The 22,405-nt window shown below is 55.7% G+C and overlaps 2 protein-coding genes and 1 non-coding gene across 3 annotated transcripts; 2 read left to right on the top strand and 1 right to left on the bottom strand.

Annotated features, from left to right (window-relative positions):
- The first annotated feature begins 2,515 nt into the window (after positions 1-2,515).
- Positions 2,516-8,408, top strand: LOC113147030. The gene is made up of 8 exons (XM_026336139.1): positions 2,516-2,834; positions 3,246-3,829; positions 4,148-4,345; positions 4,376-4,528; positions 4,691-6,449; positions 6,594-7,289; positions 7,428-8,122; positions 8,313-8,408. Exons 1-8 carry the CDS (start codon positions 2,516-2,518, stop codon positions 8,406-8,408), a joined length of 4,500 nt encoding a protein of 1,499 aa, XP_026191924.1.
- Positions 8,409-9,806: 1,398 nt separating this feature from the next.
- Positions 9,807-20,736, top strand: LOC34621706. Its single transcript, XM_026336138.1, has 9 exons — positions 9,807-10,004; positions 13,698-15,515; positions 15,925-17,386; positions 18,532-18,665; positions 19,155-19,555; positions 19,735-19,921; positions 20,147-20,269; positions 20,406-20,497; positions 20,601-20,736. The coding sequence occupies exons 1-9, from the start codon at positions 9,807-9,809 to the stop codon at positions 20,734-20,736; spliced, it is 4,551 nt and encodes a 1,516-aa protein (XP_026191923.1).
- Positions 20,625-20,697, bottom strand: Trnak-cuu. Its single transcript has one exon. It is a non-coding gene; the product is annotated as a tRNA-Lys (tRNA).
- Positions 20,737-22,405: the final 1,669 nt, after the last annotated feature.

Here is a 22,405-nt window from a genome sequence, read left to right as displayed (position 1 = left end):
ATGCTGCCAGCACCCTGGAGAAGGGATCTTCACGCATCCCCGCAGCCTTTCTCCCCCTACACCCTAGTACCACCACTCCTGCGTCTATCCCCTCCCCCCCCTCCGCGGAGAGCTACCTGCAGTCTCTCTTTAGGAAGAACATGTGCTGCAAGCTCTGGTTCACTGCTACCAGGAGGCATACACTGCCCCTGCTGCACACTGTCACGGAGCTGCTGCGACTGGCACTTACGGAGCAGAGGGAGGAACTCAACGCGCACATCCCTACAGACATCCTCGAGATGCTTGCAGCGCATGCCCGTCGCTCCTGCTGCGTTGCAAATCATAAGCTCTTCTGGCCATATCCCCCGACACTCATCAAAGCCAATGCCAACCTACGAGTCAGCCACCTCCCCTCGCTGCCTTCCTGCTGCTAAATCACCACAATCTTCCCGTAATAACACGCAAAGTCGCACTGTCGAACGAGGGGGCCTTTCCCCTTCTCACACACACAAGGCGCCCCTTATGAGACCAGTGTTCATCCGGATGCCAACAGTACCCACCTCGAGCCGCGTGATGCAACTGAGCATAAAAAGCTGCCACTGCTCAAGAAGGCGAGGCGAGAGATGGAATAGGATAGGGTAGCATACCCCTCGAGTAGCGAATATAACACCTCTGGCTGCATAAGTTCGAGAGAAAGAGATAGATAAATAGATAGATAAATAGAGACAGATTTACATATATATATATATATATATATATATATATATATATATATACATAGAGAGAGAGAACGTTTAGGGGCAAGGGAAGCTAGAGCTTGGGGTGTGAACTGATTTTTCTGCAATATGTTCTGTCGCATTTGGAGGGGAAAAGGGGGTTGTGTTTTGTGTGTGTGTTTTTTTTTTCAATAGGTATTAGCCGTGGCACAGTGTATGGGTGATATTGTCGTCCAGCGCTCAGTGCAGCTTCATTGGGGGCTTAATCTGTCTCCCTTTACCAAGGCTGAGAGCAGCAACTGTGCAGGCAGCTGTTTCTCTCGCCTTTGTCCTCTCTGCATTGATGCCTTGGTGTGTGGAGCTCAGAGTGCGATCCTCCAGAAGACGCTGAGACGCATTATTGCCGTAAGCCGCAGTGTCTCTTTGGGGTGGCTTGCAAGCAAGCCACCCCAAAGAGGCGCTCAGCTAGCTCTCCTCTAGAGGACTGTAGGGCTTTTGTTAGGTTGCTATGAGGCAACAGAGACAGAGAGAAAGAGAAGCAGAGACAGAGAGACAGAGAAAGAGAAGCAGAGACAGAGAGACAGAGGCGTGTTGTGCAGAAGTCGGTTGGAAAGTGTGTTTTGTTGTGTTTAAAGGCCAGGTGCCCTTCTGGAGGCTCTGACAGTTTTTATGGATGCTGCTGCACACATGCAACTGAAGAGACGTCGGGAGGGTGTTTGCGCTTTGGAGCTTCTTTCTGTTTAGCCGTGCATCTTGCGAGTTTATGCGGCTTGGCGCGGATGCATGCGCTGTCTTTGTAGGAGAAGAGGCGCTGCAAGGGCAGTAAAGCTTCCGTCTGTTGGGGGTATCACAAAAGCGGTTCTCTTGCAGCTGAGGAGATTGGACTTGAGCCTTTAAGAGACGAGCCGGAGCTTCCAATGCGTATTAAACGAGGCAGGTTGTCAGATGTGATGGCTGCTAACTCCCACTGCGACAGTCGGGAAAGCAGCAAAGCACATGTCAGACTGAATGCCTCCTATGCGTGTTGAACGAGGCAGGTTGTCAGATGCGATGGCTGCTTTTCCCACTGCTCCTGCAGCAGAAGCAGCGAAAGCACCTGTCACACTGCATGACCGTTTGTGTGCAAGGCTTGCGGACGGAGGCTTCTAAGTCTGCTGCTGCCCTCCTGCTCTCACCTCTCTGTCTGTGTGCGCTCTTAAGAGGCGCGCAAGGTGTCGTCGCGCTGTCTGTCTATGGGTTTCTTCAGGCAAATGCTGCTTGGAGCGGCACTTGAAAAAGAGTGCCTCTAAAGAAAGCATTTTGAAGGAGGGGAAGCTCGGCGAAGAGACTGCCCCAAAAGACAGCACGTTCTCGGGAGGCGTGAGTGATTTTAACGTAGCGTTTGCAGCAACAACTCTCGAATTCTGGAGCGCGCTAGAGGCTAAAGGGGGTTTCTTGTCTACGGGATCTTGTATGGGTGTGTGTAGAGAGAAAGAGAGAGGTATTTTCGACGCTTTGTGAGCTGTGCTAGGCAAGGGGCGTTGCTGCCCTGTAGGCGTTGCCGTCTTGGCGCGTTGAGTAAATGAGCAGAAAAAAGCAGCTGAGGGCCCTTTAACGAGCCATGCTATTTGTACCTCTTTAGAAGGGGAGAGCGCTGCAGTTAGGCGAGAGGGAAGGGGGTTTAGTGTCGGAGGGGGGAAGAAAAAGAAGAAGCGTTTTTTTTTGATGGACCCTTGCTGGATGCCTTTGGCGGTTGTGTTTCTTCTTGCGGCATATATATATATATGTATGTATATCTCTTTCTCTCTGCTCCCAAGAGAGAGACTTTTTGTGTGCCATTGATGGAGTATGTATCTTCTGTGAATCTGCAGGCAGCGGCTTCCGCTGCTGTGCGCGCCGTGAGTTCTCCAGAAAACAGTCTCTCGCGATCGTCTTCAGAGACTGCGAGCAGGGGAGGTGCCGCTCAGCCTGCTCGGGAGTGTTTGAGAAGCCTTTCTCCAAAGGAGCCCTTCGACGCCTCCAAGAGCAACCTCGAGAAGGATACTGCGCAGTTTGCGCATTTGGGGTGGGGACGGCAGTTCGACTGGCACGAAGTATTTGGAGTTCATCGCGTCGATTTGTGTGAGGAAATGTGGCCCCTGGTGACGTGGGGAAGTCGCAGCAGCTGCGGCGATTTGCCGCAGACGCTGACGCAGCTGTTGCGCCAAGACACCCGCTGCACGTGTGGGGTGGCTCAGAAGGAGGAACGCGCGAGGAGAGAGGCTAAGCTGTCGCGACTGCATCAAATTATCGACCATCTGGAGGCAGCCGTTGGAAAATCCCGAGGAGACTCGCATAGGCGTGCAGACGGGCAGCCGCGAAGCGGTGACGCGCGGCAAAAAATGCAGCCAGAAGCAGAGTCTCCGCTCGAGAAGGCTCCTGAGGAGCCGCACCTGCAGCTGCCACAAGGGGCACGACAGCTCCTCGAGGGAGGAGGAGGGGGCTGCCTCCGAAATCTCGGCGAAAGGCGGGTCGGTGCAGCTGCAGGGGTGTCTTGTGGGAAGAGGGGGGAGAAGGGGAAGGCTTCTGAAGCTTCTTGGCTAGTTAGAGAAGACGAAACGCCATCAACGGATGCCTCAGCGACTATGAGGTCGTTCGCGCAGAGCTTCCGAGGCAAGCAGGCTGCAAGAGGGGGGCCAGATGTGCATCGAGACAGCCGTGTGGGAGAAGGAGGGGGGGGGCAAGCCGTCTCTTCTTCGGCGCGCCAACTAGACGAAGCGCGCTGCAGAATCGAGAAAAAGGAATGTCTCCGTCTGCATCCCTGCAGCGCTCTCGTTTCAACAAGGGGCCCTTTGGGGGGAGGGGGCACTGGAGAGTCTTGTTGCCGCGAAGGATCCGCTGAGACGCGATGTCACCGCTCTCGACTTGAGCACTCGCATGCAACTTCTTCTCGACAGCCACCACGCGATGCACGCTTAAAAGGCCTCCCTTCGATCAAGCGGGAGGAGGCTTGTGAGAGCGCGACGCCTTCGTCTTCTTCTGACGCACCGGGGTCAGATGCGCACTGCCTCCGCTTAGTTCGCACTGCAGATCCCCGCCGTTTGAGGCTTTCTTCCGTCTGCTGCAGCGTCGACACGCCGTGGTATGACTGCCTGGAGGAGCACTTGGCTGTGGGGGCACGCTCGCGAAGCAACAGCAGCAGCAGCAGCAGCAGCAGCAGCAGCAAGGCGCTGTCGCAGTTCGAGGGGCCCCCCAGGCAGCGCTCGACATGCGGTGCTGCTGGGCGTCGTAGACATTTGCTGCATTCTGCACGGTCGCATGCGCGGAAAAAATCCTCTCTGAGTGCGAGAAACGCTGCAATCGTGCAAGGCTACGGGATCTCCCGGAGGGAGTCTTGCTGCCAAACAGCCACTCGCAAGGAGGCGTCGAAGGGCATGCGGAGAGAAAGGCTCACCGCTGACGAGATCCTCGAAGGCTGCAGACACCCGCGCAAGGCACGCGCCGCCGAAGGGGCGCTAGACAGACTTCAAGGAAGACCTCTCGAGCTGAAAAAGAAGAAGCAGACACTCAAGAAAGCTCCAAGAGTGCCTGGCGTGTGGCTGCGTCTAGCGCGCCAAGCGGAAGCTCTCGAGGAACCAGTGGCAGTTGCAGAATTTCAACGCATGTGGCCTCTTTTTGTGCGCCTCCCGGGGGCCCCCGGAGGTGGGGAGGCCCCTGTGCTGCTGCTGGGATTCTTCGTTGAAGGCTTCCACATGCCAATTCCGAGGCAGGCTGATCTTGAGGCTTGCCTCGACACAGTTGTAGATCTGGCTGTTGGACGTCTGAAGAGCTCGGAAGGAAACGTTTTCGCAACAGGAGAGAGCTTCGCGACAGACGCACCATCGCCACCACACGAGTCTCCTCCTTCTCCTGCTGCTGCTCCTGCTGCTCCTGCTGCTGCTGCTCCTGCTACTGCTACTGCTACTGCTGCTGCTGCTCTCGCGGCAGGGTCGAAGGCGCGTCGTTCTTGTTGCCAACAAGCGAGGGCCCTTGCGGAGAAGGCTCAAACGCCTACTGCTGAGGGGAGCAGCCTCGGAGTGTCTGCGGAACGTTTCTTGGAGGCAGGGATTTGCGCGCAAGAAAAAGCGCCTCAACTTGCAGCCAGAGGCGTTTGCCGCGCAAGCCCAGTCACGACCCTCTCTCCAGTGAACCTGCTGCCCTCTACGTCTGCGAGAGGGGAAGACGGTGTGGCTGTCTCTAGTTCTCTGCGCGACGTGGACGAGGACGCTTGGAAGGCGAGCAGCGCTGCCGCGTACGCCTCCTCGCGTGGCGAGACGTCTGCAGAGGCTTCTGCAGTGACGGGGTGGGAAGGGGGGGGGACGGCACTCAGCTCTGCTCGTATCCAGACTCCCCAGAGCCTTGAGGAGAAAACGCGTTTGACTCCGGAGAAGGCCAATTCAACGCGCAGCGCTCAGTTATTCCCCCTTTTAGGAGGCAAGGGGGCACGTGCAGGCTCACAAGACTTGGGGATAAGCGCGGAGGAGTCGGCAGAAGCGGGCAGACAGAGTGCAGGAGGCCTCTTGCCATGCTCTTCGGAGACTGCCCTTCTTGGGAACCACCCAGCAGCAAAGGGCTCCCCCGTCGAGTGCGCGTTCAGCAAGGCGCTTCGCAGAAGCCTCCTCCTTCTCCCTCCCGATCGTAGCGGGAAAGACACTGGAGGCGCCGTGGAAAAGGCCGCATCAGGAGTCAGCAGAGCCTTAGACGCTTCAGATCGAGAGGCATCTCGCGAGGCAGCTTCTTGTCGCAAGCGTTCTCGCGAGAGCGACAGGGGAGGCTGCCGCGCCACAAACGCGTCGTGCAAACTCCCAGAGAGGGGAAACGCTTTGCGGCAGGCTGTCTGCGCTCCGAGCTCCGCTGCCTCTGAGTCGGCTGTCGCTCTCGCCCAGATGTCGCTGACGAGGCAGCGTGCCGCCTCGCCTCGCAGGAATCCTAGGTCGTCTCCCCGACGCAGACAGAGCAACTCGCAACACCTGCCCCTGAAGCGGCAGCTGCGGATGCCTTTCGCATGCAGCCACAGTCCAGCCTGCGCGATCCAAAGCCCCGAGAGCTCCCCCGTCACCCGGGGGGCCCTGGGGCCCCTCATGGAGGCCCCTAAGGGACGACACCTCGAAACGCTGAGCGTCGACGCGATGCTCCAGCAGCAGCTGCAGAAGGCACAGCGGCGTGTTTCCAGACTGCAGGCTCGCCTGCGTGAGCACTTGCAGAAGCATTTGCTGCTGCTTTCGCCGCAAGAAGAGCGCCTGAGGAGTTTCTCTCGAGGCGTCGGCGAAGTCAAGCTCGAGGAGCCGTGTCTTGTCGGTGGCCTCTCCAGGAAAGGGTACTTTCTCAGGGCCCCTCGGGGGCCCCTGAGGGGCCCCTCCCTTTCAGAGACGGAGGCGATGAGAGCGACGCGCGACACGTTGGAGGAGCTCTGCAAGGCCAAAAAGGCCCCTAAATATCCTCCTCCTGACATGCGGCGCAACAGATGGAGGTGGCTGGAAGCCTCCCCCGAGAGGGCAGCGCCTGGATCCGAGCGCAGTTTTGCAGAGGCCTCTCTGCAGCTTCCCCTTGCGGAAGGCGAAAGGGGCTGTCTCCGCGCGAAGCTGAGGAGAAGCGCATGCGCGGATCGCGCCTCCCCAGCCTCTGCGGTTCGCCAGTCCAACAGCTCTGGAGTGCTGGGGGGCCCCCTGAGACTGGCAACGCTGGACGCTCCCCATGTCGGCTTGCCTGCGAAGGTTGCCTCCCCACTCCCAGAGAGCGCTGTGGAATCTGGATGCTGCTGTGCATGCAATGCAGAGACAACAGCGCCTTCTTCGGAGCCTCTTAAGGCCGCCAGAGAAGAGCCCATAACTGCCCCTCTTCTCGCTCAGGAGATCCTTCTGGAGGGGCCCCCCAAAGGGCCCCCCAAAGGGCCCCCCAAAGGGCCCCCCGCTGCTGCAGGGAAGTCTCCCCCTCTTGTTGCCGTCGATCGAGGGCTTGAGACACCAACGACGGAGGCTTTCGCAGCTGGGCTCGCGGCAAACGGGTTGCTTGGCTTGATCACGCAGACGCATCCAAAGACAGCATCTTCCAAGGCACTTCTGGAAGAACGAATGCTTCAGCAGGAGGGAGGGCAGCTGCAGTCTCAAGGGGCGTTGGAGCTGGAAAGCCGAAAGCCCGCTTTCTCTGGTTGCGGTGCGTTGCCTGGTGCATCCGATGCAGCCACAGCAGCAGGAATGTCGCGCACGACGACTACTTCTGCTGCTGCTGCTACTGTTACAGTTGCGGGGGAGATAGAACGTCGTGGAACTGGGAATGCCGTCTCGCCCCCAATTTTTCCCTTTATGAACGCCAAGACACCGATGACGTCAGAACCAGGGGGTGATTCTCAAGAGGTGAAAGCCGCAGAGGGAGAGGGCCTTATCGAATCCCCTAGACACGACGACAACACGCCCGATGATGCTTCTCATGCAGCAGCTTCGGCTGCGCGTGGCGGCTGCGGGGAGTTCGCGAAGAAGGCCGTTGCCGTTGTTGTCGCCGATTCAGCGGATACTCAGAGAGCGGCTGCTCACGCCAAGGATGCGACGGGGACGGAGAAGCCTGGCGCATCGGAAGCGGTCGTACCGAGGGCGGGAGAAAGCAGCACAGTGCAAGGCGGTGCTGCTGCTTGCAGCGCTGTCGCGTTGGCAGCAACGCCGGAAGCAGCATCGGGAGGAGGATCAGAAGCGAGCTATAGGTGCTTCTCCCCGCGTACAGAGGCTCAGGGCGTGCGGCAAGAAATCTCAGCTCCCCATTCTGCAGCAGCGGAGGCGAGCCAAGCTGCAGCTCGTTCTGCATGTCGCTGCGCTCCGGCTGCTTCTAATGAACGCTGCAGTCCATTGCAGTGGTGTCTGCGGACTCGAAGGGCCTCTCTGTTGAATCGCACGGACGCGAATGGAGGGGGGGCCCCCCAGGGGCCCCCCTCGTCGAGAAGCGCGCCGTCTCCCGAGAAAACGGGCAAGGGAAAGTCTCTCGTTATGCGAAGCTTGTCGAGGATACGGGGTGAAGCTCTGAGAGAGCTTCCCCTGAGAAAGCGTCGGCGGTTGTCTTGCGTGTCAGTGTCAACGAACGATCCAAAGCATCCTCCAGCTGCAGTATCTGGAGCCACTGTTTCTCCTGCGAAAGGCGTGCACGACGATCTCAAGCGCTCAAAAGGGCCCTGCCAGAGCAGACAGGGAGCCACACTGCGCAAACCGCATTTACCCGCTGCTGCTGCCGCTGCTGCTAAAGGGGCCTGCGCATCGACTGCTCCTCCTCCGATATGCGCCGTGCATAGCGCAGGCTCTAGCAGTCCAGATGCGGAGTATTTGGAGGATTTGCTTGGCCGTCTGCGGTTCGTCATGCACCAGCTGTGGCCATGGAGGGCTTCACGGACGCACAATTGGGGTCGAAAACTCGACGGAAAACCCTTCACCCCGGAAATGGCGGTACAGGTCAGTTTCTGATGTGTCGAATACGCTTTGCGTAGCTGCAGCAGCATTTACAGCAGCAGCATTTACAGTAGCAGCATTTACAGTAGCAGCATTTACAGTAGCAGCATTTACAGCAGTAGCATATACAGCAACAGCATTTGCAGCAGCAGCATTCACAGCGGCAACATGTACGGCAGCAGAGAAACAACAGCGTAGGATGTCGATGCAGGCCGTCCTTTCTCCCGCGGTGTGCGTGACAGCGCCAGGCACGCCGTGGAGCCTCGCAGTGTGTTCTGAGGCTGCGTAAAAGAGCGAAGCGTAGCGTTGGTTGTTGTCGAGGACTGCTTGGCGCGTGCGTGCGGCTTGCTCAGGCGATGCGCGAGGGCTTCATTCCGTATGTAACAACAAACTTTGCGTCAACATGTGGCCGCGAGCCCGTGCTGCGGCATTTGGACATGTCTGTACCGGGACGAGAAAACATCCCCTTTCTGGGGTTCAACACGAAACACAGGGAAGTTTTAGGAGCCGGAATAGGTCACAGCTTCCTCTATTATTCTATATTCCCCGGCAGCACCTTCCCCATGCACTGCGAGCAAGGAGGGCTCGGTGCCTTCAACGCTGTAGTAGGCGTGCTAAAAAAGCAGGTTAAAAGGGCACTTGAAAGAGGCTGCTGAAAGCTGCATTGTTCCTCGGTAGCTGCCGCAATGATGGGGCTGTTCAAGTTTCCACGGCACTCCAGATGCCCGTATCCCGCCCCATGAGTAAGAGCCCCGACGACGAGCATTACGCTGAACACCCCTGAAGGTCGGAGACGTGCCTCAGAGTAGAGCCCGCGAAAAGGCTCAGAAAAATCCCTGCCTCACAGGGCTTCTTGCTGAAATGCGCGCGAGCGAATCACTTGAGAGGCCCCCTACGAGAAATCCGGTCGTGCTGCTTCAAATTGCATGAGGCGGATTCCTTCCACGGGGTGCTCATAGCGGTAGGAACTCCTCAAAGTAGAGGCCGCGTCAGTTGGAAACTGATGTGCAGAAACGACTCTGACCAAGCGCCTGAGGTCCTCCCTGCATGCGCCGCTCCTTGCATACTTTTCCATACGCTCGCCCCCAGCCCTGTGCAAGCTTATTTGTATTCAAGATACATATATATGTGTGTGTACTAGGTGTACATGTGGATGTGGATATATATACATATATATATTCCGCATATATATATATATAGATGTGCTCAATGTCTGTTCTTCAGTGTATATGTATGCAGTTGGCTTACACAAACGATCGGGTACACAATTGTTGTATATGTATATGCATTCGGAGCTATACAGATACGCCTATGAAGTTTATATGATTATGTATACCGAGGGCCCACAGACAGAGAGGTATTTCCTATTGGGACTGCTTCTCAAGGTAAGATTCTCCGGGGTCCTCTGGTTTGTTGCGCCTCGCCCCTTGGTCAGCCGGCGCAAAAATGGGGGAAAGAAGCATCTCTCTTACGGGCTTTCTCATGCGTTTCCCTTGAGACAGTTGTATGTAATACTGTCTGCATCAGGTGTCCAGAAGGGGCCTACCAGGGCATAGTGCCGTTAGCATGGCACTCGGCGATTGACTTGGCATGCCCTATCCTCCTACTATAGGCGGGTGATGAACGAACTTCTGCCGCATGTGCAGAAAAGGATGTGCTGCAACATGCGTGGCTTCACTGAAGCCCTATGGGGACTCACCGTGGTGTTGGTATTCTGGTTCTGACTTCCAAACCCCTTGCAGGATACGTCTTGCCTCAGCGCCAGACTGCGACCGCAGCCTGGGTGTGCTTTGGCTCAAGGGGAATACAAGACGTGTTTATTCATGGTCCCTACGCAACTGCTTTGAGAGAGCCGGCTTGCCTGAGTGCAGTTCTATCTGATGAGGCAAGTTTGTCGCTGCGCTGCAAGTGTCCGTGAGGGCCCTATAGAGAGGCCCCAATGTACCTCTAGGGGCGCGCATGTGCTTGCTGATTATACCTATATATAAATATATACACGTACATGTGTGTAGCCGTCCATCTGGATGCACAGATATGCATGTGAGCATGTACTTGGATCAGCATGCTGGATCTACACGGAGTCTCCCCTGCTCTGAGGGCCTCAGAACCATTGCTTTATCGTATTTCTCTCTCCCCTCTCACTGTCATTGTGGTGCACGTACATGAGTAGATGTATAGCGATGCCTACAGAGGTGGTCCTTCTCCACAGTAAGGGGAAAGCATGTTTGAGAGTTGCATTAAACCACGATATGCCTAGTGGGAAAGGTCCTGCAATTGTAGATTTTCCTGTGCAGGAGGTATGCCCAATAAAGAACTAAAAATTCATTAAATGTAGACTTTAGCTTTCAACTGTTCTCTCTTTGCACAACGCGGGTGCCCCAGCATTGTAGTGATGTGAGCTGCTTGTCATTTTGCCAAATTACTGAGTGCAGCTGCGTGCGCAAGCTGAGAGTACTCAGAAGGCAAACGTATTAGAGGCCCTGTTGCCTGCCCTCCCCTTCAGCTGGGAATCATGTGGCATGATATAACTAGAAAACAAAGCGTTCTCGAGGCAGTTCGTAGTAACCTCTTTGCAGCTTTCTGTGGAAAACAGTGGAGGATCTGTGCGCAGGAACCTCAGACCCGAGACGCTTGCAAGTGGTAACAATTAGGCTATACCCAGCCGGAACTCGTTCATAGGGGTTGAGGCGCAGTAGCACAACAGTTCAGCGTGTCATGTTTTCTGCTCTTCTCTAAATTCGAGTATGCTCCATCAGCAATTACCAGGGAATGTACCTCGGTAGATTTGCGTGAAAATATGCACCGAAAAACTGGCTCAACTAAAGCATTAATTATACACATCAAGGTCTAAAAAGGAAGTGATGTGAAGGCTGTAATAATTCAATAAAATAACTCGTGGTTCCATGGTAATCCTACAGAAAAAACCGTGTCTTCACACACTCGCAGCTTCTGGGCGTTGAAACTCTAACCAAGCGTCTTCGCGAAAATTTGGGCATTTCCTTGGGCTTCGTACCTCTATTTTATGTGCCTCACCTCTCCCTCATGTCACTGCTGTTTTATACCGCTGCTGTCTGGTTCCTCTAATCCCTCATGCATTGCAGCGCCAGCTGTACAACCTTCCGCCTTTATCTTCAGTATCCGCTCAACTGGAGTGGCTCGACTTCCACTGCGCTATAGCACACTGCGCTGTGCATGATTTCGGCTCGCGAACGTCGCAAGTGGCGGCGTAAAATGTTTGCCCCCACAGTTGGGGTGTACCCTACTGCGGGTTCCAATGCTTGAAACAGCTGTTGTAAGCTGTCTTCTTCCTTCCACTTCCGTGCGGACATTGTAAAAAATGCGCTTTCGAAACACGATCGCTTGTTTTTGTTATGATGGGGATGATATTGCGCTTGAAATGATACATTGGATCATCGACCGAGTTAACCAGCTAGATCACAGCTGACTTCGGCTGTTGAGGAATTCGAAGCTAGATAAGCCGCAAAACTTTCTAGTACACTGGCTATTGGCAGCTGAAAATTAGCAGACTATTGACTCGTCTTTTTGCTTTTTGATTTTTTATCCATTGCGGAGTACAGTTAGCTTGATACAACAAGACGCCGTTCTGTGTGGATACGCGCTGGGCGCTGTGTAACGAGCTGTGAACGCACAAAATGTTTTGGTGATGTAGCTATACGTACGACAGTGCCTCCTCTCCCCTGCATTCGGACGTATGGGAAGCATGGGCAGGGAAAGCAGAGAGTTCTCTTGAACAAAGACTCGGTAACTTCATACTGCATGTCCTTTGAGTCCGGCGTTCAAAATCTTCATACGGAGATCTCCGACAACGTTACAAACCCAAGACAGAAGGCTACAAAATCTCTTTTTGCAATTGCCCCGTAAGATTTTAGCATTTTGGGGAAAAGGCAGCTACACTTTTCGTTTGCGCATCCATTGAGCACTCACAGCAATCGCTCTCGGTCTTAAGTAGCGCGTTAGCGCATATATGCACCGCCACCACGAGCGTTCCTCAGCTAATGAATTCAATATTCTCTGAACCGCTTGTTCAACCAGAGCAGAGAACTAATCAACCAAGTTTCGTTACATACTAATGTTGAAGTACAGAAGGCGCACGTACAGCTTGGCCAGATACATGTGACGCTGAGGGTCTTCATAGAGACCATAAGGGAAGATCCGCTGGGACTGTGGGCCAATCCATCTGCTTTCTAGCTACACAGATGGTGGAAGTTTCCTCTTGACGATAGGAGGAGCCAAAAATGCACGAAAGGCTTCAGAGGGAGTTTCTGGTGCTTTTAGCAAGCAGCGCAATCCTCCACCATCCCCTTAACACAGAGTGCCCCACGCGAGGGTCGAAGAGGCCAAACGCAGGGTATTAACCATGGCATATGCGGATCGGGGTGGGTGTTTTTGCACTGTGGCCCCCAGTAGTTTAGTGCACCGGATTGCAACAAAACCTCTCGGCGTGATTGGAAGGTATCCCGATCATGCGAGCGATGCGGTGCCAGCGCAGGCAAGTCACATTGGGTTACCCATACCCTTTGATTGAACGTGTGCTGGCTTTTCCATGACCTTCAAGAGCTCGTCTTACCCGCTATTATGACCGCGCACTGGACGGGGTGGCTAATCTTGCGTGTAAGATGCAATGCTCTCCCAAGTTCCGACCACCCCAGCCTCTTCAGCTTAATAGTGCGAAGACAAAGGCATCGGCTTCCAACGCCCACCTAAAGGGTTTTGCTGTGCTAATGCAGGGTACTGCTGTTGGGGCCCCCGACCGCTGCTCGGGGGGCCCCTGGGGAGGAGGGTTGCGGCAACAAGTTCCTCAGGGGGAAAGACACATCAGAAATGTTCTCTCCAGGTGTTCTGTTCGTATACAGGAAAGGATCTAGCCACTTTAAGGCGCGAGAAACTCCCCCTGCCTGCATACAGCTCTCCCACACCTGCCGTATTCCCTTTCTCCAGCAGCCGCTACCGACCCGCGCAAAGGACGGCAACATTCGCGAAAAACTCTTGACTCTTGTTCTTTGCACTTTTCTCCTAGCAAAGAAGAAAACCTTCTGAAGTGACTAGGCTCCCTTCCCCCCCCCCCCAAAAAACAGCGACGACAGGAGCTTCGGTGCAGTCCTCCGCTACTGCAGTCCTTCATCACGTATTCCTTAATGCAACAAGGGTAGAGGTTCGTCCGCTATGGCTGGCACCACTCTGCACTGCTGCCGGGGAACATCTGTAGCTGCTGCTGCCTCAACAGCGGCGTCGGAAGAAACGAAGGCATCCAGTACAGCGGTCGTATGTAGCACATAAACCACAGCACAGAACGTGACTTTATGGGACTGAGGAGGGAGAGGCGATGCTGAGGAAGCAGTGCCAGTTTCCACTTGCTGCAACAGCAACAGCAGAAACTGTGACAGTGCACGAGCAGCAAAAGCCGCCTCCCGCTGCAGCAAGCACAGAAGAGGGGGCCTTTTTTCAAGGTCACCCCGGTGAGGGGCGTTGCCCCTCTGGCGAGAGCTCCTCAAGACCAGTGGACGCGCCTCCGCCAAGGAACTGCAGCAGTCTAACGCAGCCTCAAGAGAACTTGCAGCAGCAGTTCTTAGCGTCCCTCGCGGGTGCAACCCAAGAAGATGCGGCAGGCGCTGCTGCCGTGTCTCTCACGCGCCTGCTAATCACAAAACTGCTCCCCCAAGGCTCCACAAGGGACGGAGATCGCTCCCTCAGACACAATCGGGCCCCGCAACCTGCGGCGAATTCCCTTCAACGCCTTCAGCAAAAGCAGCAAAAGCAGCAGCAGCAGATGTATGAGTGCCAACCTGTGCCTCTACCTCGCTGGCTTGCCTCTTCCCCTGGATTCTCGCGCCTCCGAGACAGCCAGCAGGAGAGCGGAACCCGCATATCGGCGTGTGCAGTGGCAAGCGACTGTCGAGCTGCCCTCGGATTCTGCAACGGCGTGCTGCTGCTGGTGCCTCTACCGGCGCGTGAGCGTGAGGAGAAGCTCAAGGAGCAGGAGGCTGCAGCAGCAGCGCTCTCGAGAGAGAGCTGCTCTCCTTCTTCCCAGCACATGAGCTCTCCGCAACAAGCTGTATGGGTACTACAAGGCCATGACGCTGAAATAACGGATGTCAGTGTTGCACCTCGATCGCTTCTTGCTTCGGCGGGTCTGACGGGGTGTGTGCTGATACACGTTTTGCCCGCCTGCAGCAGCAGCAGTAACTCGAGTAGCGCCTCCAGCAAGAAGCGCGGTTCAGGAAAGACTCCTGCGGCTGGAGCAGCGGAAGCAGGGGGATTCGTGGCTGTGGGCCCCACGCTGTCTCTGCAGTACACCCACCCCGTCCTCTCCGTCTCGCTTTCTCCAGATTGCAGTCTGTCGCACTTCCCCGCCGCGGCTGCGCTTCTTTCCGACGCGCAGGCTGCACGAGCTTCTCTCCAAGGCTGTGCAGCTGCAGTTCGCGGAGGAACGGTGGCGAGCTTCCCAGGAGGCCCCTCCTTCTCTCGTCTCCGCCAGTTTCACGCCTCGACGAGTGCACCAGCAAGCAGTTTGCACCAGCGAGAGGGTGGACTGCGCTCCGTGTGTGCAGTGGGGTGTATGAACGGCAGCCTGCTGCTCCACACGAGGGGCTTCTATGCAGAGCGCGACGTGCTCCTGCAGCAGGGGGATGCTCCTATATGCTGCTGTCGATGGCGAGGCTCCCTCCTCGCATGGGGAACGACTTCAGGCAGCGTTCATGTCTTTCACGTAAGCAGCAAGCAGAAGGTTTGCTGCTTGCAAAGACCTTTGGGAACGGCGGCAGCGGCAGGCACTGCAGCAGCGAGCGAGACGGCTGCACCGCCTCGCAGCGCGTCTCTCCTGCAGTGGGTGCAAGACGACCTCTTGGCGGTAGCGTGGGAGACTGAGGTGCAGCTGCTGCGCATCGTCTCGTCTGAAGATCCGCAGCCGCTGACAGGCGTGGATGCAGCGGGCGCGACAGCCTCGGCGTTTCGATGTGGGCATGTCATCAGCACCGTGGATTTGAAAGGCAGCAGCGTGCGCGGTGTCTTCCCCAGTCCGGAGCTGCCTTCTGCCCTTCAGCCAGCCTTGTGTCTTCTCAAGCTCGAGCGTGCTGCTGCATCTGCCGTCGCTGGTGGTAGTTGCGCGGTTGTGGCATCGAAAGATTCGGCAGAAGAAGCTGTCGTGTGGCTGCTGCTAGTCTCTTGCGGCAGGGGTTGCGTTGTGTCGCATCAACGCCTGAGGCTGCCTTTCTCGGCAGCGCCATCGAGGCAACGCGTTGTTGCAGAGCCAGACAGAGCAGAGAAGAGAGAAGACGCAGAGCGAGGCTCACACACTTCCAAATACGCAGACTTCCTTGTGGCCCCTATGGCTGAAGGGGGAGGCTGCATCCTGTGCTGTGGAGCTGATGTATTCGCAGTAAGACGTATTCAGGTTGCTAATGTGCAGCCGATGGTGCTGGTCGTGTGTGTCTTCGTGTGTGTGTCTTCGTGTGTGTGTCTTCGTGTGTGTGTCTGCGTGTGTGTGTCTTCGTGTGTGTGTCTTTGTGTGTGTGTCTTTGTGTGTGTGTCTTCGTGTGTGTGTCTTCGTGTGTGTGTCTTCGTGTGTGTGTCTTTGTGTGTGTGTCTGCATGTGTGTGTGTCTTTGTGTGTGTGTCTGCGTGTGTGTGTCTGTGTGTGTGTGTCTGTGTGTTTAATAGATCGCTGAGGGAGAGGGTGGGGAAGATTAGTGTAATAATAGTGGCAGTTGGTGCTGCCTCGGGGTCGGCGCGTGACGAAAGCCTTTTGTTGATTTTGTGCTGCTGCGCTGTTCTCTCTCCTTAATCCAGCTTCGACCTCGAGATGCTCAGGATAAAGTGCAGTGGTTGCTGCAGCAGCAGCCTCTCACGCTCAACGTCGAGCTCGCCCTCTCCACTGCCATGTTGGTGTCAGACGAATTTGCGACAGCAACGAGTCTGCAAGCGGTGCGGCTGCTGTTGCAGCAGCAGCAGCGAGAAGCTGCAGCGGCGTTGCTTCCCCGCTTGGTGCTGCAGCGGGATGCGGACTGGATGGATTTGCTATGCCTTTTCGCTGAGCACAAGGCGCTTGCGCCGTTCGCATGCCAGCTCGTTGCTGCTGCCGCTGCAGAAGGAGCGCCAGCGTCGACTGCAGAGGGCTCAAGAGCAGCGACGACGGCAGGAGAGTGCGCAGCCGCAAGACGGACGGCTTTCCAGCCGCCAGTGGCGTTGTACCTTGAGCTGCTGCAACTGCTCCTGAGGGATGCGTCAGCTGATTTGCGCGAGCGTTTCCGGCGAGAGAGGATACAAGAGCAGTCGGAGGGGAGCATGCAGCTACAAGAGCAGAGCGCGCGTCCGCCTCTGCAAGGGGATGGAGCTGCGGAAGCAGCAGCCTTTCTGCGATGCCTGGCTGCGTTTCCGCCGCTTCCCGCAGCAGCTAGCGTAGAGCTGCTGCAGTGCCTCCTGCAGCTGCCCCTCTTGTGCCGCCTTTCGCAGTGGGGCGTTGACGCTGCGTCTCAGGAGACACCGCAGCAAGCGCATGCGCGCTTGCTGCGGCGGCTGCAGCAGCGAGAGCAGAGACGGCCTCTTCAGGAGCCTCACGGCACGCACGAAGGCGGCAGCGTGTGGGATTCGCCTTTGTACGAGCCATTACTTAGGGCGTGCGCTGTCTTGGCTCACAGACTGCGGCTGTTTTGCTGCTCAGCGCATGCGCTGCTCCTGCTGCAGTCCCCGCGCGCAGCGGTGTATATCCACCGCGTGCTGATGAGCCCGAAAGATGCAATCTCTCCCTGCGTCTCGGAGCCACAAGGAGCTGCCATCGCTGCAGAAGCAGACAAAAGGAGCGTCACAGCCCCCTCCAACGAATTCGAAGAAGAGAACAATCGGATATTGCCAACTCCGGAGAGTGCTGCCGCGGCTCTCGCGGCAGCCGTTCCGAGTATGTCGCTGCAGCTGCTGCAGCTGCAAGCCGCAGACGCGTTGACTCTCTTGTGCTTGCGTCCCCATCCCGCTAAGCCGTGGCTATGCGAGGCGAATTCTGCGCGCGACGCTGGTGAAAGCGACAACAGTTGCTCCAGCAGCAGCGGCTTTCGCCACCGGAGCAAAAATCCTGGCAGAGGCGCTCTGGTATTTCCTCCAGAGGATGTCGTTCCGCATCTCCTGTGCGCCCAAGCGTTGCTGCATCTCTATTTGAAGGCTGCCTACTCGGCGTGCCCAGCAGCAGTAGCGTGTCTCTCATTGTTGCAGGTGCGTCTGCTTCCCCTCTGTCAGAGTGGAGGCAAAAATGCGGCTCACGGTACATGCGACACCCTTCGCTCTCTCCTGAAGAGGGGGAACGGGGGAAAAAGCGGATTTTCTGCGGTGTCTGCGCTTCTCTCGCGCACATGCTTCGAATGCAACTTGGCTGCTGCGTCTGTTGGCTCCCGCTGCAGGTGAAGTTGTACCTCTCCCTCGAACCTCATTTGCTGCTGACCTTCCTCCGCTCAGCAGACGGCAGCTACGATTACGAAGAGGCCTATAACCTGCTGCTGCAGGAGGGAGGCGAGGCGCCACACCTGCAAGAGCAACGGCAGCAGCATGCTGTTTCCTTTGGGCCTGACGCTGCTGCAGATGCAGACGCTCTCCAACCTCTGAACGATGCTCCTCAGGAGCTGGAAGGTTTCCAACCTTCTGCAAGAGCTGTTGATGCACAAGCAGCAGCAACACAAGCAGCAGCAACACAAGCAGCAGCAACAACACAAGCAAAAGCAACACAAGCAGCAGCAGCAACACAAGCAGCAGCAATTCGAGCGACAGCAACAACACAAGCAGCAGCAACACAAGCAGCAGCAACACAAGCAGCAGCAACACAAGGAGCAGCAATTCGAGCAACAGCAACACAAGCAGCAGCAGCACAAGGAGCAGCAGCAACACAAGGAGCAGCAGCAACATCAGCAGCAGCAACACAAGGAGCAGCAGCAACACAAGCAACAGCAACAACACAAGCAGCAGCAATTCGAGCGACAGCAACACAAGGAGCAGCAGCAACACAAGCAGCAGCAACATCAGCAGCAGCAACATCAGCAGCAGCAACACAAGGAGCAGCAGCAACACAAGGAGCAGCAGCTGCATCAGAACAGATGCTGCAGCACTTGCAAGTTTGCTTCGCTTCTCTTGGTCCGGAGACACCCCGAGCTGCTGCGTTTTTGCTGCAGCGCCAAGGTCGATTGGAAGAGGCGTTGCTGCTTTTGCTGCTGCGTTGCAATGACGTGGAAGCAGCAGTTCAAGTAGCAGAAAGCACCCAGTTAGCGGCAGCTGCGCTGCGACATCCCCCGCATGCCCAAGAGCAGCGGCAGCAGCACTCCGCAGAAGCTGCTGCCAATGAAGGAGGTCTCTGGAAACTTATCGTCTCCGTTTGCAGCTCTAATCCGCCTCTCCTTGTAGCCTTGCTTCACGCTTTAGACAGAGCTCCTGCTCTGTCATCACTTCATCTTCATGTCAGCAAGGGAGGGGCCGCTGCCAAGGATAGAGCGGCAAAAAGAGCAAGCACCACAGAGGCGCTTAATCCCGTTAGCAGCAGCGACAGCAGCAGTACGGTACTCTCTCGTTGGTGTCTACTTCCTCTCTCTTTAGGTCAGCAATTACTGCAGTTGGCTCCTGGCTCTGTGCAGCACCTGCTGCCAGCAATTGAACGCCGTGTTGCGCTGCTGCTGCAGCAGCAGCAGCAGCTGCTGGAAGTCTGCCAAGCAGCCTGTGAGTGCGTGCAAGCCGAAAAGGCGATTTTGGAGTGGGAACTCTTCCTCCGCAGACGCAGAGGCGTAACTGTTCGTTGCGGCAGCAAAAGCAGCAAGAGCAGCAGTGTAGACGCAGGCGTTGTAGACAAGGGGCAGCTGAAGCTGCTTATCGAGCGTTCATCCGTTTCCTCCGCAGAGCTGCAGGAGCAGCTCAAGGCAGCACGCTGTGCAGCTGCGAGGGAGGAGAAGCTTCCCTTGCAAGTGTGGTCGGGGTACTGCAGTTCCCCTATCAGTATTCCGCCGAGTGCTAAGGGGGCTTATTCTGCATCGGGAGTCTCTGGCGCGTTGCAGTGCCGCAGCCACCTTGCGCCGCGTGCGCTAAGGTCTGCAGAAGCAGCTGCTGCTGCACCGGGGGATAGGAGGGCAGCCACAGGAAGGCGCTTGGCTAGCTGTTGCGTCATCTGCAACAAGCCGCTAGCTGCTGCGCCAGGGCAGCGCACCGAGTTCTGGCTGCTGCCTCAAGGAGGAGCAGCAGCAGCTACATGGGGCGGAGAATCCTCGGCGCCGACTATATCGGCGAGCACGACGCCGCGTGCAACTACACCGAGGAACGCGACAGCAGGCGCAGCAGACACACGAGCAGCAGCCGGCTGGGTCAGCCAATTGAGAACAAAAACGGCAACTGGAGAGATTTCCATTCCAGGAGAGGCCTTAGTGAGTGACGACGATTTGAGACGGGCGGAGGAGCAGGGGTGCCAGCAGAAGGAAAAGGAGAAGATAGTGGTCTTTTGGTGCGGGCACTGCATGCACAGTACTTGCTGTCAGCGCAGCTGTACTCCTGCTAGGGGGAACGAGGCGGGGGAGGCTACTGACTTGCCCGTAACGCTGCGTTGCTCTCTGTGTGCCTTCGCTACTTCTGCCGCCTGGCGAGGCGCTTGGCGCCGTGTGGGGAGTTGGGGAGACGGGCTAGAACTCGCTCCCCTGCAGCTCCCCACAACACACAGCAAGCCAACAAAAAAAACGGCAGTCGGGGGGGGGCACTCCAGTGCACTCCAGCAACAGCTGGAGGCGTAGCCTGTGCAGACAATTCAGGATATGGCGGATCCAGAGGTCATGCAGTCTGAGCTGCTGTCACAGAAACAGCCTGTGATGCTGCTGTCGTGCAACTCAGCACTCCTTGCATGTCGTGGGGGCACAAGGGTCACCCCGAGTGCAGCGTGCCAGGGCCAAGTGCCCCCCTTGGGACGCCTTGAACTCGTGTCTGCTCAAACGCGATTTTTAGTTTGTTTCTCACGCTCTCGAACGAACCGCGAACACTGCCTCTATCTATCGATCCCTGATAGTGCTCCCCAGAACGGCCCAAGGGCATGTGGGCACACACGGCGAAACGACCTCCTAATTGCTGCCCTGTTAAGGCACAGAAGGCTGCACCCGATGCCGATATAGTTCAGTCGATGACGCCCACGGTGTACACCTCGCGATGCAGTCCTTCCAAACGCCGTTCGCGGCGAAATGGGGCATTCGCAGTGTTCGGCGGTGTGATAATGCTAAAATGTTTCTGTCACGCGAACAAATACACATGCCTTCACGTGAGGAAAGCAGATCGAAGAGCAGCATGCGCAGGAAAACTCCGTGTTACACCGGCAAGAACCAACCCTCCGTCGAGTTGCCTCCGTCACCACTGACGCCGTGGGGCAGGTGAAGTTCTAGGCTGGCAGTGATTTGAACGGGGAAAACGCGGCTACTGTTATGACCCCAGCTATTTCAAGAAAATAGAACGCGCTAAAACCCCGAAAGAACCTCAGAAAAAGCAAAGAAGAAAGCCGACGACGGGGCTCGAACCCGCGACCACGAGGTTAAGAGCCTCGCGCTCTACCGACTGAGCTACATCGGCGATTGTGGAGGGTCCGAGGTCTCTATGCATCGAGAGTAGGAAAATAATGACAGTCTAAGTGTTTTAGATACCTATCGCATAATAAGGCGCTACCCAATAAAGTATGCACTTCTGTAAGATGCAGCTTGACTGCCTAGGATATCCTCCCAGAGGCGAGATGTGCTCGTGTCCTCTTAGTGCTGTAGCCGCTTGTGGGACCCCACACCACAAGGTGCACGCAATTCAAAACGCAGAGAGTTTGTGTTTGGTTCTTATCCAATAGCTTTCATGAGGTGGTGAATAATGAATGTGGCGTTCGATGGACTGCAAGTTCAAAGGACGCACATGACTTCCATCTCGCAATCATTTCGCTTGGAAACCGGTGAAGAATAATTTGTGCACGTTAAAAGAAAAGGATAAGCAGCCACTTGGGCCTCGAAATAACACTTATGACGCATTATTCTTCCTGTTAGCACCCGCTATTCATTATTCCCAAAAACAATGATATATTATTGGGTTCAGCATCTAAATGTGTCTGTCAGCGCTACCTACATGTTATAGCCATCCACATGAAGTTTGCAGCACTGTGCCATCATCGTTACATTAATGGCAACATGACGCGACCCGGCTAACCCTGCAGCATCAGAAGGTCGTTGTGGCAATCGAGAGTCTTACGCACTGAACCCGAGAGTCTTAAGTACTTAACTCTTTCCAGGCTGGAAGCGCTGCTGTGTTTACTTCACTTTGGCAGACCACACCACCAAGTAACAATAAACGATATGCTTGAGCCGAAGCCTGGCGGGCAGCTGGCGTTCTCAAGATAGCACCAAAGTAAACGTGGAGGGCCGATTCCAAGAATATTTCGTGGGTTCTAAGAAATCCAAATGTTTCTCGGGTGTCTCATAGAGGGGTCATGGTGGGCGCATCTCATGTTCAAGTTGATGCGTACACTAATATCGCAGGCTTGTGTATACTAAGAACGAGTTTATGCATACGCATGGCGGCATATACATCTGTTTAGACCCCGATGCACCTCATAGTTGCTCCTTCAGAGTTGTTGAAACAGATAGGTTTACGTCACGTATCAGGGATTGTACATAATATATCCAAGGGCAAGTGCCCAGACTGCATTCCGTATACTAGCGCTTTCACTCATGACCTCCGTAAATTACATCGCTCCAATGAGGAATGACACATCGTCACGTATCCTGGATTCAAGCACCATATCTTTGCCTGGCGAAGACAACGCGGTAAACAGCTACGCTGTTCTATTGAAGGTCCTTCGTCGACTAGAGTTTTTCTCTATTCCTTAGATAGAAATTGAGAAGCCTGGATTAGATACTGTATTCTAGCATGCAGGAAAGAGACTTACAGCCACGCATGACATGGCCACACCTCAAGCATCGTGATTTGCATCCTCCACTAAAATACTTGGAGGCCACTGACAGTGGGTAACCTTATCAAGCCCGCTTGCGCGATTCTTGTAGACGCAAGCAGCCTTACTTCAGTGTTGTAGCGTAGCGCTGCATCCGGAGTGGCTCATGCCTTCGCTGGTGTTTTGTGCCAGGTGTCGTGACATAGTGTGTTCTAGAGGAGCCAGAAAAAGCAGTTTTCTACCACGAATCGCTTGAGCAGTGTCGAGCGTCAGCGCGAAATTTGTCTGCTTAGTAGCGTAGCGTATGACAGCAGTATCGATTCATCATATGATGCGCAATCTAGGGATTTTCTT

Source organism: Cyclospora cayetanensis, unplaced genomic scaffold (assembly GCF_002999335.1).
Source record: "Cyclospora cayetanensis isolate NF1_C8 unplaced genomic scaffold, CcayRef3 CcayRef3_contig_94, whole genome shotgun sequence".
Taxonomy (NCBI): domain Eukaryota; phylum Apicomplexa; class Conoidasida; order Eucoccidiorida; family Eimeriidae; genus Cyclospora; species Cyclospora cayetanensis.
The sequence above is the reverse complement of the archived record's forward strand: the minus strand, read 5'-3'. Positions and strand labels throughout refer to the sequence as shown.

Coding starts and splice junctions, on each gene's coding strand:
- LOC34621706 (XM_026336138.1), top strand. CDS start 9,807: ATGGGGACTCACCGTGGTGTTGGTATTCTGGTTCTGACTTCCAAACCC. Junction 10,005..13,697: donor GTGCAGTTCTATCTGATGAG/GCAAGTTTGTCG, acceptor GAGAACTTGCAG/CAGCAGTTCTTAGCGTCCCT. Junction 20,498..20,600: donor GTCACCACTGACGCCGTGGG/GCAGGTGAAGTT, acceptor AAACCCCGAAAG/AACCTCAGAAAAAGCAAAGA.
- LOC113147030 (XM_026336139.1), top strand. CDS start 2,516: ATGGAGTATGTATCTTCTGTGAATCTGCAGGCAGCGGCTTCCGCTGCT. Junction 4,529..4,690: donor GAGAGAGCTTCGCGACAGAC/GCACCATCGCCA, acceptor GCCCTTGCGGAG/AAGGCTCAAACGCCTACTGC. Junction 6,450..6,593: donor CGCTGTGGAATCTGGATGCT/GCTGTGCATGCA, acceptor GGCCCCCCAAAG/GGCCCCCCGCTGCTGCAGGG.